Here is a 13,247-nt window from a genome sequence, read left to right as displayed (position 1 = left end):
TTATCAGTCAAGAGAAGTATCATTCCTCACATTCGGTTATATAGGATTGCTAAACATGCTTGGGATGCACTTGCGTCATTGTACCAGGTATGTAATGAAGCAAGTGTTGCTTATCTACACAAGCAATTAGAGTTAAGAGCATATGAATGAGGGAGACTCCATGGACAATTTCCTCACAAAAATCAAGGATTTTAAGGAGCAGTTGACCAATGTTTGGGCAGTATGTCTGACAGTTGATTGGTGCCTACTGTCTTGAATGCATTACCGAACTCGTATCAAAGTTTTCCTTCTACCATCAAAATGAAAGGCAATCAAAATGCCTTGAAGTTTGAGGAGTGTGTTTATGTGCTCTTGCCAAGAAGAGCAATCCAAGCAAAACAAATCTATCATGCATGCAGGAGATCAAGCTTTTGCTGCCAGTCAACAAAGAGACAATGGTAAATCCTTTCCTCATCGTAGTTACAAACCAAAATTAGAGTCATCGAGCAAGCCTGCAAACAAGGAAGGTGATAAGCCAAAGAAAAAGGATAAATGCAACTATAGCAAGAAACCTGGTTACCACATCCATGAGGCAAGAAGCGACTAGAGAAGGAGAAAAAGAAAGACTCGAGTATGACTATAGCTCATGCATCAACATCTAATGCAAAAAACAACGAATCTACAAACTATGCACATGATGATTGGGCTTTCATTGTGCAATGCACTTCTGACCCTTCACATAGGGATGTATGCATTGTTGTTGTAGATGTACATATCTCGTATTTTAACAGTGATGCTAGTAAGTACATTACTTCTCATCGCACTTTGTTCTCATCACTTGAATCTGCTCCATAGGAAAACATTGTTACAGTGTAAACTCCTCATATCATGTAAAAGGAGTTGGTAAAATTATTCTCACTATTGTAAATAGTGAAACAATCACGCTCTCAAATGTATTATGTGTACCAAGGATCAAGAAGAACTTGTTATTTGTCTCTTCCATTATTAAGGTTGGCTTCGTGATTCAGTTTGTGGACGACAAATGTATTGTTTATGATCGCACTAATGGCAATACAATTGTTGCTTTTGGTACTTTGTCTCATGGCCTTTACAGATTAGACGCTTATGAAAGACAAAAGCATGATGTATATACAGTTTCTACCATAAAGGCAATGGGTGATGCTAAGCTATGGCATGCACGCCTCGGCCACTTAAACTTTGGCGATTTTGTTGCATTTGTATAAGTATGACATGGTGTCTAAGCTACCACATCTTGACGACCCTATCAAACATGTTTGTGAGGATTGTATTCTTGAAAAAATGCAATGGGTATCATTTCCCAATGATGTTCAATTAGAGTTGTCTAAAAATTATAGCTTACACACTGATGTATGTGGTCCTATCAAGACACCATCTATTGGGGACTATCTCTATTTTGTCACATTCCTAACCCCTCATTGGAGTTAGTAGAAAGGGAAACTTGGATAGGGATCTCGGTGAGAACTAGCAGGAGAGGGAGTGGAGAAAGAAGTGGTTGGAAGAGGTAATCACTTCTCCAAGGCCTGGATCATAGCTTTCTGCTCAAGCAATTGATCTCCATGTTGCTTCATGAGTTGTGTGAAATGTTGGAACATCAATGTCATCTAGTCTCTCCACTAAGAGCAACGCTCCTTGATGCTGTTGCTGTAGAACTAACAGCCACTTCCTAGATCTATTGTTCTCTCATCATTGAAGGGGAGTGGTCAAGGTTCTTCCTGACCGCAAACAAACCATTCACTGTGTGTGTGGAAGACTTGCCTGATCGCATTCCAGAGACTGAAAACCAACGGTCCTTCAAGGGATAGGAATCGCACTAGAATTGGGAGTGCTTCCGACGTCTTTGAACCAACCACACAAGCAGGAAAAAAAAATTGGCAAAATCTCTTTAACAAAAGGCAAAGCTCTGATACCACTGTAGCATGCGGAAGCTTGCAAACAAGGATTATGCTTTGATAAACAGCTTTCAGCACCTTTGTTGTTCTTGACGATGTATATCACAATGTAATGAGAATAAGAGTGCAAAGAGAGAAGAGAGACAATATACAATGTCAGGTCCCAAATACCCTTTGAGTGATGCCCACCGTGTATGGTGTACTTGCTTTATTAAATGAGTAGAATGACTGACTGCTGGCTATAAATAGCCAGGATTGAACTGACCCTAGAGACCTTCACTTGTCTGAGGTAACTCTCAGCCTGAAGATGATCTTCACATTCCACCTTGCCCTTGGCTCCTGCTGGTTGTCTAGGCCCTTGAACCCTTGGCACTTGTAGAAATATGCGATGATTTATGGACTGGAATGAAGGGCTGTATGTATACTCTCCCTATGCTGCAGTCCATTCAGAGATGATGATGTCAGCCTGTTTCACTCATGACTTGCTGAAAACATCATAAATAGCTGCACACTACACACGTATGAAGCTGGGCTGCAATCGCTGCTCGCTGGCAGTCCTCTTATGCTGGCCAACTGGAGATCTAAAGGCCATAGGGCTGGCCCACTGTGCCCTAAGCCGTTGGCTCGCCGTTGGGGAAGCCCTAGAGCCTAATAAATGCCCGTTACACCTCTACATCATTCCAAAGGGTTACGAAGTCGTGCAAGACGTGCACGGACTTCATGTGCAGGTGCCAGGACATGCACACTTGACCATGACCATGTGCCGAACTTGTACACCTCACCATGACGCTCTGCAGTGGAACTCGGCTGACTCGTCCCAGATGTGGGCTCACAAAGGGCCAGTTACCACCAATACTTGTACCTTTTGTACCATATGTCCACGTGGCATTCGAGTCCAGGATACACGTGACATGTAATGTTCAAGAAAGACTTCTGTTAATGAACTTATAGGCATGAATGATATGTTACAACTTGGATATAGAGTCCACAGATTTGCTTTCAAAACATGCAAGGTCTTTTTCCCTATGATACAATGCGTAGCATAGAGCATCAATACATGTCTCTTCCCCTAAATAATACAATACTCTCAGCATAACCCTAGCTCAGACAGCATGCATACAGCCTTCTGGCAAATATGTTGGCTTTGTTGACACCCTGCCAGTGACAGCAAGGCTTTCCTTGTTTCAAATGCATACTTATTTCTTATTTCTGGCACTAAGAAAACCTTTCCCAGCAGATCTAGGCACTTGTCTGAGCAGATTATTGATTTGCCTGTTGCTAACTGCAGCACCTTATCAACCACACCAAGATCATGCAACAAACGGGATCCATTTACACTCATAGTCTGTGTCTGAAGAAGGCTGGACAGTGCATCCAAAGCAGCTTCTGCAGCTTCACTGCTTGAGTCTTCGAGCATCACCACTAGCTTCGGGACTGCACCTGCTTTCACGATACAGAAGTTCTTCTTCACCTTACATCGCCCATTATGCACCGGACACATTTTCCAAGGATTATAAAATGCCAAAGTTTGCTTTTTGGGGGTATTAATTAGCTGAGAGCTAGTCAAAGAAAAGGCTTTTAAAGCCATAGCAGCCCTGCTTTTGAGCAATGAAGATGCAGAGCTGAGCATCTGAACTAGATAGAAAATAAAGTCCTTTTCCACTAGGAATTGTTGAACTGTTGATTCCCGAATGTACAGCAACAAGGCCCCCACAGCTTGCACTTGCCACTCAACATTTGGAAAGGTAGACAGCTTCACTAAAGCAGACAAAGCAATAAAGGATACCGGTTTGGCTTCACTGTGAGGAAGCTTTGCCAGGACTCCTGCGACAGCATTATGTATCTCTAAGCTTGCTGAATCATCTTCCAGTAGATCAATTAGAGGCCTTACATCCTCTGTCAGTAAAGACACCATTGTTGCCCCTTCTTTCCCATCACACAGTGTAGAAAGAAGGTCCAGAGCTAAGACACATATTTGGGCCAGTTTGGGCTTCAAAAGGGTGAGAAGAACATCTAAGCAGCCTTGTTCGTCTCTTATCAAATTCCCGAGATAAAGAGCATCTGGTGACCGAGCCATTTCATAAAGAATCTTCAGGATATGGATGTGCACTGATGTAGAGCTTACTGGCAAGGTCAAATCTCCGAGGAGACAGAAAAAGTCACATACCAACTGTGATAGTGCAGTCTGTCCACATGTCTGAACGAGATAATTTACTCCACATTTCAATGTCAAGTTTTCGAGTATAGAAGCTGCACCAAGTTTGAAGGAGGGTCGTGCTTCGGAAGAAAAGCTTTCCAGTATAACTGTAACCAATCCTTCTTGGCCCATACTATACAAGGCCATCTCCTGTGATGAGAAATTCTGCAATGCTCTAATGGCTGAATTTTTCAAGCCATCCTTCTGAGATTGGACCATCATAATTAGGGCTGATATTACACCATTCTGCACAAAATATTCCATGCTTTCCCTGTTTGGTGTCATCTCTGCCAAAAAACCAACCATTGCCAACTTTGTCTCTTCTGAACCTGCAGATTTACATTTTTCATTAGATAAGTCCAAAAACATGTGAATAATGCATGGTCTCACTGTACAAGAAATAAAATAAAAGCCACAGTTTTTGTCTGCATATGCGAGAGAGAGAGAGAGAGAGAGATTAAGTTCTGTGGAAGGCCAAGATGACCTATGACACACGATACATATCATAAAGACCATGTTAGCCTTCAGCTAAATCTGTGGACTGGAAAAGGATATGATGCTCTCACGCATGATCAGGAAGTAAGCTCTCAGTGCCACTTGCTATAGTCTTGGCAGAATTCGGATTAGCCCCTCTGGTTATCGATGCCATGTTCCAAACCATCACATACCTGCCGCATGTTTAGACATTACAAAGAGATCACCTCCCGCGGTTGGCCTTGCAGTCCTCTACAAGGTCATAGTAGCTCTTGGTATGCACACACTACCAAGAGCACGAGGGGAGCATCCGTTGGATGCCTAGCCTTCTTGCAGCGGCTTCAGGAGAGCACCTAGGATAGCCCGTAGATTGAGGCCCAGTTGGCTGCAGCCCACACAGAGCTTAGTTCCATCGAGGAGCGGAGAGCGGAGTACAGATACCATGCTAGAGCCAACTTGACTTTATGGAATGCTCCTTTTGAGGTGATTACCAATGCCAGCAATTTAGCCATTGGAGCTGTCCTCCGACAGGCAAGAAGGGTGATCATTGGCTTATTATAGCCGAAAATTGAATGATGCACAGAAGAATTATTTAGTATATGACAAAGAGTTATTGGGGGTGATTGACAGCTCTTAATCATTGGAAACCTTTCCTTTATGGGAGAGAATTCACAGTTAAGACAAATCATTAGGCACTTAAATGATTGCAAACCATGCCTAGTGCCCAATGGAAGTGAAATTTTCGAGCAGTTTGGAGGTACGACATCCCTGACAAAAATGTGATAAGCAACGGAAGTCTTTGTATTGGAAGATCCCGTCACACAAATGCTCACACCGTCTTCTGTATCCTGAGTTTCGTGAGTTTAGCAATCCACTTTAATACTTCAAACTTTAAAGTTATGAGAGAGAGATATATGAGAACTGTACACCAGATTGGGACCCAAATTACCCACTGAAGGGCCCCCTATCCCGATAACGAGATAGTATTTGCTTTATTACTTTAGAGAGAATGACTGTGGATTGTAGATAAGCCAAACGCAAGATCTCGGAGGATCGGAAGCCTAGCTGAACTGTACACGGCTGTAGAAACACCTCAATGAATTGATCTCGAGCCTATGCACTCTTCCCAAGGGCATGAGGAAGGGCTGCACACCTCAGGCTGAGAAAAGAAGGCGGTGGACTGTTCTAAGCTATGTTAGAATGCTGTAAATGCTTATGATGATAGAATACCTTTACCAGATGACTGGTGTATACCTGGATGAGGCACTGAATGCTGGATACTGATGTAGACTGATGAATCCGCAAGAGTTCAATCTAGGCTGAAGGCAAGGGTACTCCTAGGGCTGAGGAGGAAAGCTCTTAGCACACTGAAGATTGAATGCTGAACTAAGTCCTATGCAAGCCTATTCATACTAACTAGGGGCTGGTCAAGTTGGCTGGTCATTTATTTAATAAAGTTTATATTTATAAATGACATTAAATGCTAAATAAATACCATAAAATATGAAAAAAATACCAGATAAATCCTAGTAAATTCCCTAAGGTTTCTGGGATGTTCTAAATGATGCACATGCATATGAATACATATTATGCAGGATGCAGAGTGCTTTCTGATGCAAACCCTAAGGCTTCTACTGACTCTACATGCATGAATGATTCTCTCCAAGTGGGTTAAGGGACTTGACTGACTGACTGACCCACCCGCTACCCACCCGCTAAGGCTGAGAAATAACCTACGCACCTCGTGCTGCCTGACTTATCCTGGACTGAGGATGTACAATGGGGTCACGGCGTACGACAAATATCATCCTACTGGGTTCTAATAATGTACAAATGTTGCACTGCTAATGATGAGCGAGTTTGTCACCATGCACTGAGTGCAGAGTGCATGTGACATTCCCTCCTGCTTAGCTTGGCGGCAAGTTCATGGCTTCCAAGTAGTCCGCCAACAACTGGGGGTACTCTTGGAAAAACTCCTCGTCTAGCCATACAGCTTCGTGGGTACCTCGATCTCGGAATTTCGTATAGAACTGACATATCCGTCGACCGGAACCATGCTTCCATCAATGAAGAAGGATATGCTCGGGCTCAATAACTTCTGCTTCGTCTACCACGTCTGGATGCTGTTCATCTGAAACATCAAACACTTCTGGACCAACATATGGTTTTAGCCAAAAAAAAACATGGAAAACATCATGCATTGTCCAACTAGTAGGCAATTTTAACTTCATGGAGACATCACTTAACTTTTTGACTATTGGAAAAGAGCCAAAACTATGGAATGAAAGCTTGGGACAATGTTTGCCCACTTGTTTCAATCTTTGTTTCATGATGCACTGAGAGACCCAATCCCCTTCCTTGAAGTGGATATCTCGTCTAAACTTACATGCCTGTCTGTGAACTACATAATGGCCAGGCTCAAAATTGAGGGCCAAACTGGATTGAGTACCAAACTCTGCGGAATCGACATACTGATCTTCTAAGTCTTTTCCAAAGATGTTGAGAATGGTAGACTCCTGACTGGTCTGGATGCTGGTCTTTCTACTAAGAGCATCTGCTACTGGGTTATACTGACCAGGGATGTACTTGATCATTCCTCCAACTTGTTGGAAGAGCTGACCCTGTCTAGTGTGCTGAGCACTCCATTGGGCACTTGGCATCATCAGGAGCCACTTAAGTGCTTGGTGGTCTGTGGTGACTGTGAAAATGTGTCCATAAGGAACATGTTTCAAATGTTTGAGAACTGACTGCTGTTCTAGCTTGCCCGTGAAAGTCTTGGAAAGACAAGAAGAAAACTTGCTAGGAGGTTCTGCTAACTGTGGAATACTGGGTGGGAGATCATCCTTAAAATGTCTGAATGAATCAATGCTCCTGCTCCCTTGCACATAGCTCGTCGGACCTGGAGATGAGAAATCATAGGAACGCCAAGATTGCTCCTATCTCCCCGAATCATGATAGGCTCAAGAAAACCTTTAGCGATAATAAAGGTGTCCTGCCCCCAATTGGGAATAGGCTTATACTGATGAAACCACTGGATTCCTAAGATCATGTCACATCCCAAAAGAGGAGAGACAATGAAATCTCGCTGGAATGAGGCCTTTTGAACTTGAAAAGGAAACTATTGTGCCTGTTGAGATATGTGGGTGCGGAGACCAGGAGTGAACCCGTCTACTTCCAAATGATAGAGCATTAGGTTTAGCTCATGTTGATAGCCAACTGGGGAGAGATGGTGTCCTCAGAACTACCCATGTCAAAAAGCATTATAAACTGTCGGCCCTTTGGCAACCCTCCTGCTTAGCATCAAGTACCACGGATGGCATGGAATGCATAGAAGGTAAGATCTGAACCGCATTGGTGGTAGCAGGCGAGTCTGGAGGAGCGGGGGATACTGCGGCAACTGTGGCAGAAGGCTCTTTGGAGGCTTGCTCCGCTTGCCTTTTTGGACAATCCTTCTTACCATGCCCAAGGGAATGACAAAAAAAAACATCGGTTTTCTGACTGATATTGTCTTTGCTCCTCTGGAGGAAGATAGCCTCTAGTGATGCCTGCTTGAGCCTTTTCCTCAGGGGTCTTCTTAGGCTTGGACTCCTTACACCCTGAACTAGAGCTAGGACTGGTGTCTGCCTTAGTGTCTTTAGAAGACGAATTACCCTTCCCCTGTTGGGGTTTGCTACTCGACTGTGATGACTGCTTGGGCTTGCCTCCGTTCATCTTCATTTCTTTATTTTGAGCGAGAGTCAAAGCCCGGTCATATGTACTGGGTTCGAAGTTACGAACTGTGAACCGAATGTTAGAATCCAATCCACGAATGAATTGCTCCATCTTGGCCTGTACAGATAGCCCTAACTGCTGTGCTAAAGTAATAACCTTTCCGGAAAACTGAAGCGCTGGGGATCCGTTCTGTCTGAGTCCATAGAACTCATCTTTCAAACCAGTCATGTACTGGGGCGAGAGAAATCTGGTCTTCAGGTCATAGACAAAGATGTCCCAGTCAAAGGCTGTGACACCTGTGGCTTGGTCTGTATGAATACTAGACCAATGCTGCCACCAAGTGACTACCTCACCAGTGAGATGGAGAGCCGCTAAGTGGACTTTATCTTGTGGGTCTGTGATCCTAGCTAATGGAAAATGAGCATTAAACTGATGAATAAATTGATTAACTGATGAATCATCACACTTACCATCATACTTACTGAAGTTTGGTTGACTGCGAATGACGGTGGTTGATGCTGCTGCGGACTGCGGGCTGGTGACACCTATGACTGGGGAGACTAAGGAGAGCTGCTGATACCTCAAGTGTATGGCCTCCTTTTTCCGTTGGTGCTCGAGTAACATATGTTCTCGATCAAGCTCACGTTGGTGTTACCGCGCGGCGAGTTCAGCCTAACGTCGGTCTTCGTCGATCCTGCGTTGGGCTTCCTCATAGTCCCGTCTTTCTGCTTTTTCTTCTTTCCTTCGGGCCTCATCCTCTCTCCTTTGTTGTTCCATCTGAAAGAAGAGAGAGATGTAGTTGGGTGCTGCTAGAGGCGCAGTAGGACGTGTTGCTGCCTCCAAGAGTTGGAGACGCTCGGTTCTGAACTCTCAGAAAAGCTATCGTGTCTACTGTAGGCGGAAGAACATCGTCTCCTTCGGGGAAGACGTCTTCCGGTTGATAAGAACTCTCCTCTATAGACATGATGCTGAAGTCGGTGGTCGTGCCGGAACGCAATCTAACCATCCAAGGATGCCCCCACGCTAGGATACGGTGTGTGTGGACAATCTGAATCTGATACCAATGTGATATGCAGCGCAAGTCTTTGTATTGGAAGATCCTGTCACACAAATGCTCACACTGTCTTCTGTATCCTAAGTTTCGTGAGTTTAGCAATCCACTTTAATACTTCAAACTTAAAAGAATGAGAGAGATATATATGAGAACTGTACACCAGATTGGGTCCCAAATTACCCACTGAAAGGCCCCCTATCCCGATAATGAGATAGTATTTGCTTTATTACTTTAGAGAGAATAACTGTGTACTGTAGATAAGCCAAACGCAAGATCTCGGAGGATCGGAAGCCTAGCTGATCTGTACACGGCTGTAGAAACACCTCAATGAACTGATCTCGAGCCTATGCACTCTTCCCAAGGGCATGAGGAAGGGCTGCACACCTGAGGCTAAGAAAAGAAGGCGGTGGACTGTTCTAAGCTATGTTAGAATGCTGTAAATGCTTATGAATGATAGAATACCTTTACCAGATGACTGGTGTGTGCCTGGATGAGGCACTGAATGCTGGATACTGATGTAGACTGATGAATCAAGGCTGAAACTGCTGGGAATCTGCAAACGCAGGTCTGTAGGGCTGTAACGCAGATCTACACCTGTTGTATGACTGAAACGCAAGTTTACAAGGCTGGATATCTGCAAACGCAGGGCTGTACTGGTCTGTGTACCTGCTGGCTATGCTGTATGCACAAACGCAGAGGTTGATGCTGATCTGAGGCCTGCAAGAGTGCTGACTGCAGGCGCCTATGGACTGTATGCTGTGCCTAGGTCTGCATGGGATTGAAGAGGTGAACTGCTGCGTTAAAAGGACTGTTGGCTGCTGGCTGAAGGGGTCTGATGCTGCACCTAGGGCTACTAGATGGGCTTCAAGAAGGGCTGCAAGAAGACACCAACTACCAAGGAGCAAGAGTTCAATCTAGGCTGAAGGCAAGGGTACTCCTAGGGCTGAGGAGGAAAGCTCTTAGTACACTGAAGACTGAATGCTGAACTAAGCCCTATGCAAAGCCTATTTATACTAACTAGGGGCTGGTCAAGTTGGCTCGTCATTTATTTAATAAAGTTTATATTTATAAATGACATTGAATGCTAAATAAATACCATAAAATATGGAAAAAATACCAGATAAATCCTAGTAAATTCCCTAAGGTTTATGGGATGTTCTAAATGATACACAGGCATAGGAATGCATATTATGCAAGATGCAGAGTGCTTTCTGATGCAAACCCCAAGGCTTCTACCCACTCTACATGCATGAATAATTCTCTTCAAGTGGGTTAAGGGACTTGACCTACGTAGCTCGTGCCTGACTTATCCTGGACTGAGGATGTACAATGGGGTCACGGCGTGAAGGGAGCTAAAGAAGCTCAACTGAAAGAGTTAGGGTTTCATGTGGGAGACACACACAGAGAAGAAGGGAGAAAGAGAGAGAGAGACGTGTGGGGATAAGTCAACTCACAAAGTATGAGTGTGCGACTCCCCTATCACACATGTATATTTGCTCTAGTGCACATAGTGCCCTTAGTACATTAAAAGTACTAAGTGTACTATGTACTATAAAACTTATGGGCTTGTACACACTATAAGGGTGGGCATAATGCCTTTATCCCAACAACCTCCCACTTAAAGGCAATAAGCCCTTAAGTGAAGGAAAAGAAAAAATCAGCATGTACATAATAATATACAAGGCCATATCAAGGCTGAAACTGGCCTCATCCAATGCCCATCAAGTGTCTGCACTGAGCAAACCACTCTGGAGGCAAACTCTTTGTCAACAGATCAGCCGGGTTGTCATCCGTATGAATCTTGACAAGCTGAATCAGCTTGTTCTCTATCACCTCTCTGATGAAGTGATACTTCACATCCACATGCTTCGTCTTTGCATGAAAGACAGGGTTCTTTGCCAACTGGATGGCACTCTGACTGTCACAATGCAACAATGGAATATCCCCTGTATAACCCAAATCAACCACTAACCGAGATAGCCATAATGCCTCCTTGCAAGCCTCTGTGGCTGCAATATACTCGGCCTCTGTAGTAGATAAGGCAGTGCACTTCTGCATCCTGGATATCCATGACACAGCACCTCCTGTGAATGTGAACACATAACCGGTAGTAGACTTCCGGTTATCTGGATGACCGGCATAATCCGAATCCGTGTAACCATGCACTAATGCATCGTGTTTGCCAAAGCACATGCACATATCCTGTGTGCCCTTCAGGTATCTCATGACACCTTTCACTGCTTCCCAATGCTTCTTGCCAGGGTTGGCCATGTATCTAGTAACCACTCCCACTGCAAATGCAATGTCCGGCCTGGTAGCAACCATGGCATACATGAGACTGCCACAAGCTGAAGCATACGGAATCTTGGCCATATCAGCCCTGTCACTATCCGACTGTGGGCTGTCCATAGCACTGAGTTTCACATATGGAGACAAAGGAGTACTAGTCTTCTTCCCCCCTTCCATATTGAACCTCTGCAAAACTTTGCCAATGTATTCCTTCTAAGACAAATACAACACATGCTGATTTCTGTCCCGAAGTATCCGCATACCCAAAATGTGATTTGCATCACCCAAATCCTTCATATCAAAGGTTTGATGCAGCCTCTTCTTCAAGGCATCCATCTCTTTACGAGATTTCCCGGCAATCAACATATCATCAACATACAAGATGAGGATCAATAGACTGCCATCCAAAGCTTTCTTGGTGTATAAGCAGTGATCTATGTCACTCCTCCTGAAATCCTGGGATTTCATGAATGTATCAAATTTATGATACCATTCCCTTAGTGCCTGTTTGAGCCCATAAAGACTCTTTTTCAGCTTGCATACAAGCTTCTCCTTTCCATTCACTGCATAACCCTCTGGCTGTTGCATATATATCTCCTCATGGAGATCACCGTGAAGAAAAGCAGTCTTCACATCCATCTGAATCAAATCCAGATCATCATGAGCAACCAAAGCTAATACAGCTCTAAGTGTGGTCATTTTGACCACTGGAGAGAAGATTTTATCAAAGTCCACACCATATTCCTGCTTGAAGCCCTAAGCCACTAACCTGGCTTTGTATCTTGGCTTTGCATCAGGTGCAACTTTGAGCCTGTAAAGCCACTTGCATAGCAAAACCTTCTTGCCTGTAGGCAAATGCACCAACTTCCATGTTCCATTTTTGTGTAGAGCTCCCAAAGAGACTTGTCTGCCCTCTGTAAAGCATCCTTATAACAAGAGGGCTCCCCACAGTCAGTGAGCATCAAGTAGTCAACCCCTGGAACAAACCTGTCAGGGGGTCTGGAGGGTCTTGTGGACCTCCGTACCCAATGATCATCATTTGCAGGTTGCTGTCCTGCCTGCATATCACCTATTGGTGGCTCCTGCTCCATGCCATAAGGTTGAAAGATCATGCCCGGTATCTCCTCTAACTGTGGGATATCCATAGGGATATCTTCTGCCATCTCTGGCTGTCCATTTGGACCATTTTCAGCACCATTTAAGGGCTGGTTTTGTTGCTGTAATGGCTGATTTACAGCCCTTGGTTGTTGTCCATGATGTCCATCATCATCAAAGATGACTCTGCCAGGCTCCTGTTGCCTTGCAGACTCCTTATACATGCATGTTTCATAAAAAATGACATCATTGCTGCGTATAATCTTTCTATTCACTGGATCTTAAAGTCTATACCCCATTTCACCTCTGTCACCATATCCTAGGAATATGCATTTGTGAGACTTAGGATCAAGTTTGGTGCGTATTTCCCTGCGTATGTGCACGTACGCAACGCAACCAAACACTCTCAAGTGCTTGTAGGACGGAGGCTTCCCTGTCCATACTTCCTCTGGCACTTTCCCACCAAGCCTCGTGTTAGGTGACTTGTTTATAACATGAACGGCTGTCATAACAGCTT

At 44.3% G+C, this 13,247-nt stretch overlaps 1 protein-coding gene across 1 annotated transcript in view; it reads right to left on the bottom strand.

Moving 5' to 3' along the window:
- Positions 1-2,824: 2,824 nt before the first annotated feature.
- LOC147636734 (U-box domain-containing protein 44-like) overlaps positions 2,825-13,247 on the bottom strand; it is a 32,376-nt gene continuing 21,953 nt past the window's right edge. The window contains exon 3 of the mRNA XM_086800234.1: positions 2,825-4,436. Coding sequence (XP_086656360.1) covers positions 2,998-4,436 — 1,439 coding nt within the window. The 3' untranslated portion in view covers positions 2,825-2,997. The remainder of the gene's footprint in view (positions 4,437-13,247) is intronic.

The sequence above is a fragment of the Cibotium barometz genome, chromosome 7 (genome assembly GCF_041138505.1).
Source record: "Cibotium barometz isolate CiBa-2024 chromosome 7, ASM4113850v1, whole genome shotgun sequence".
NCBI classification, from domain to species: Eukaryota; Viridiplantae; Streptophyta; class Polypodiopsida; order Cyatheales; family Cibotiaceae; genus Cibotium; species Cibotium barometz.
Note: the sequence above shows the minus strand (reverse complement) of the source record. Positions and strands in the feature narration are given on the sequence as shown.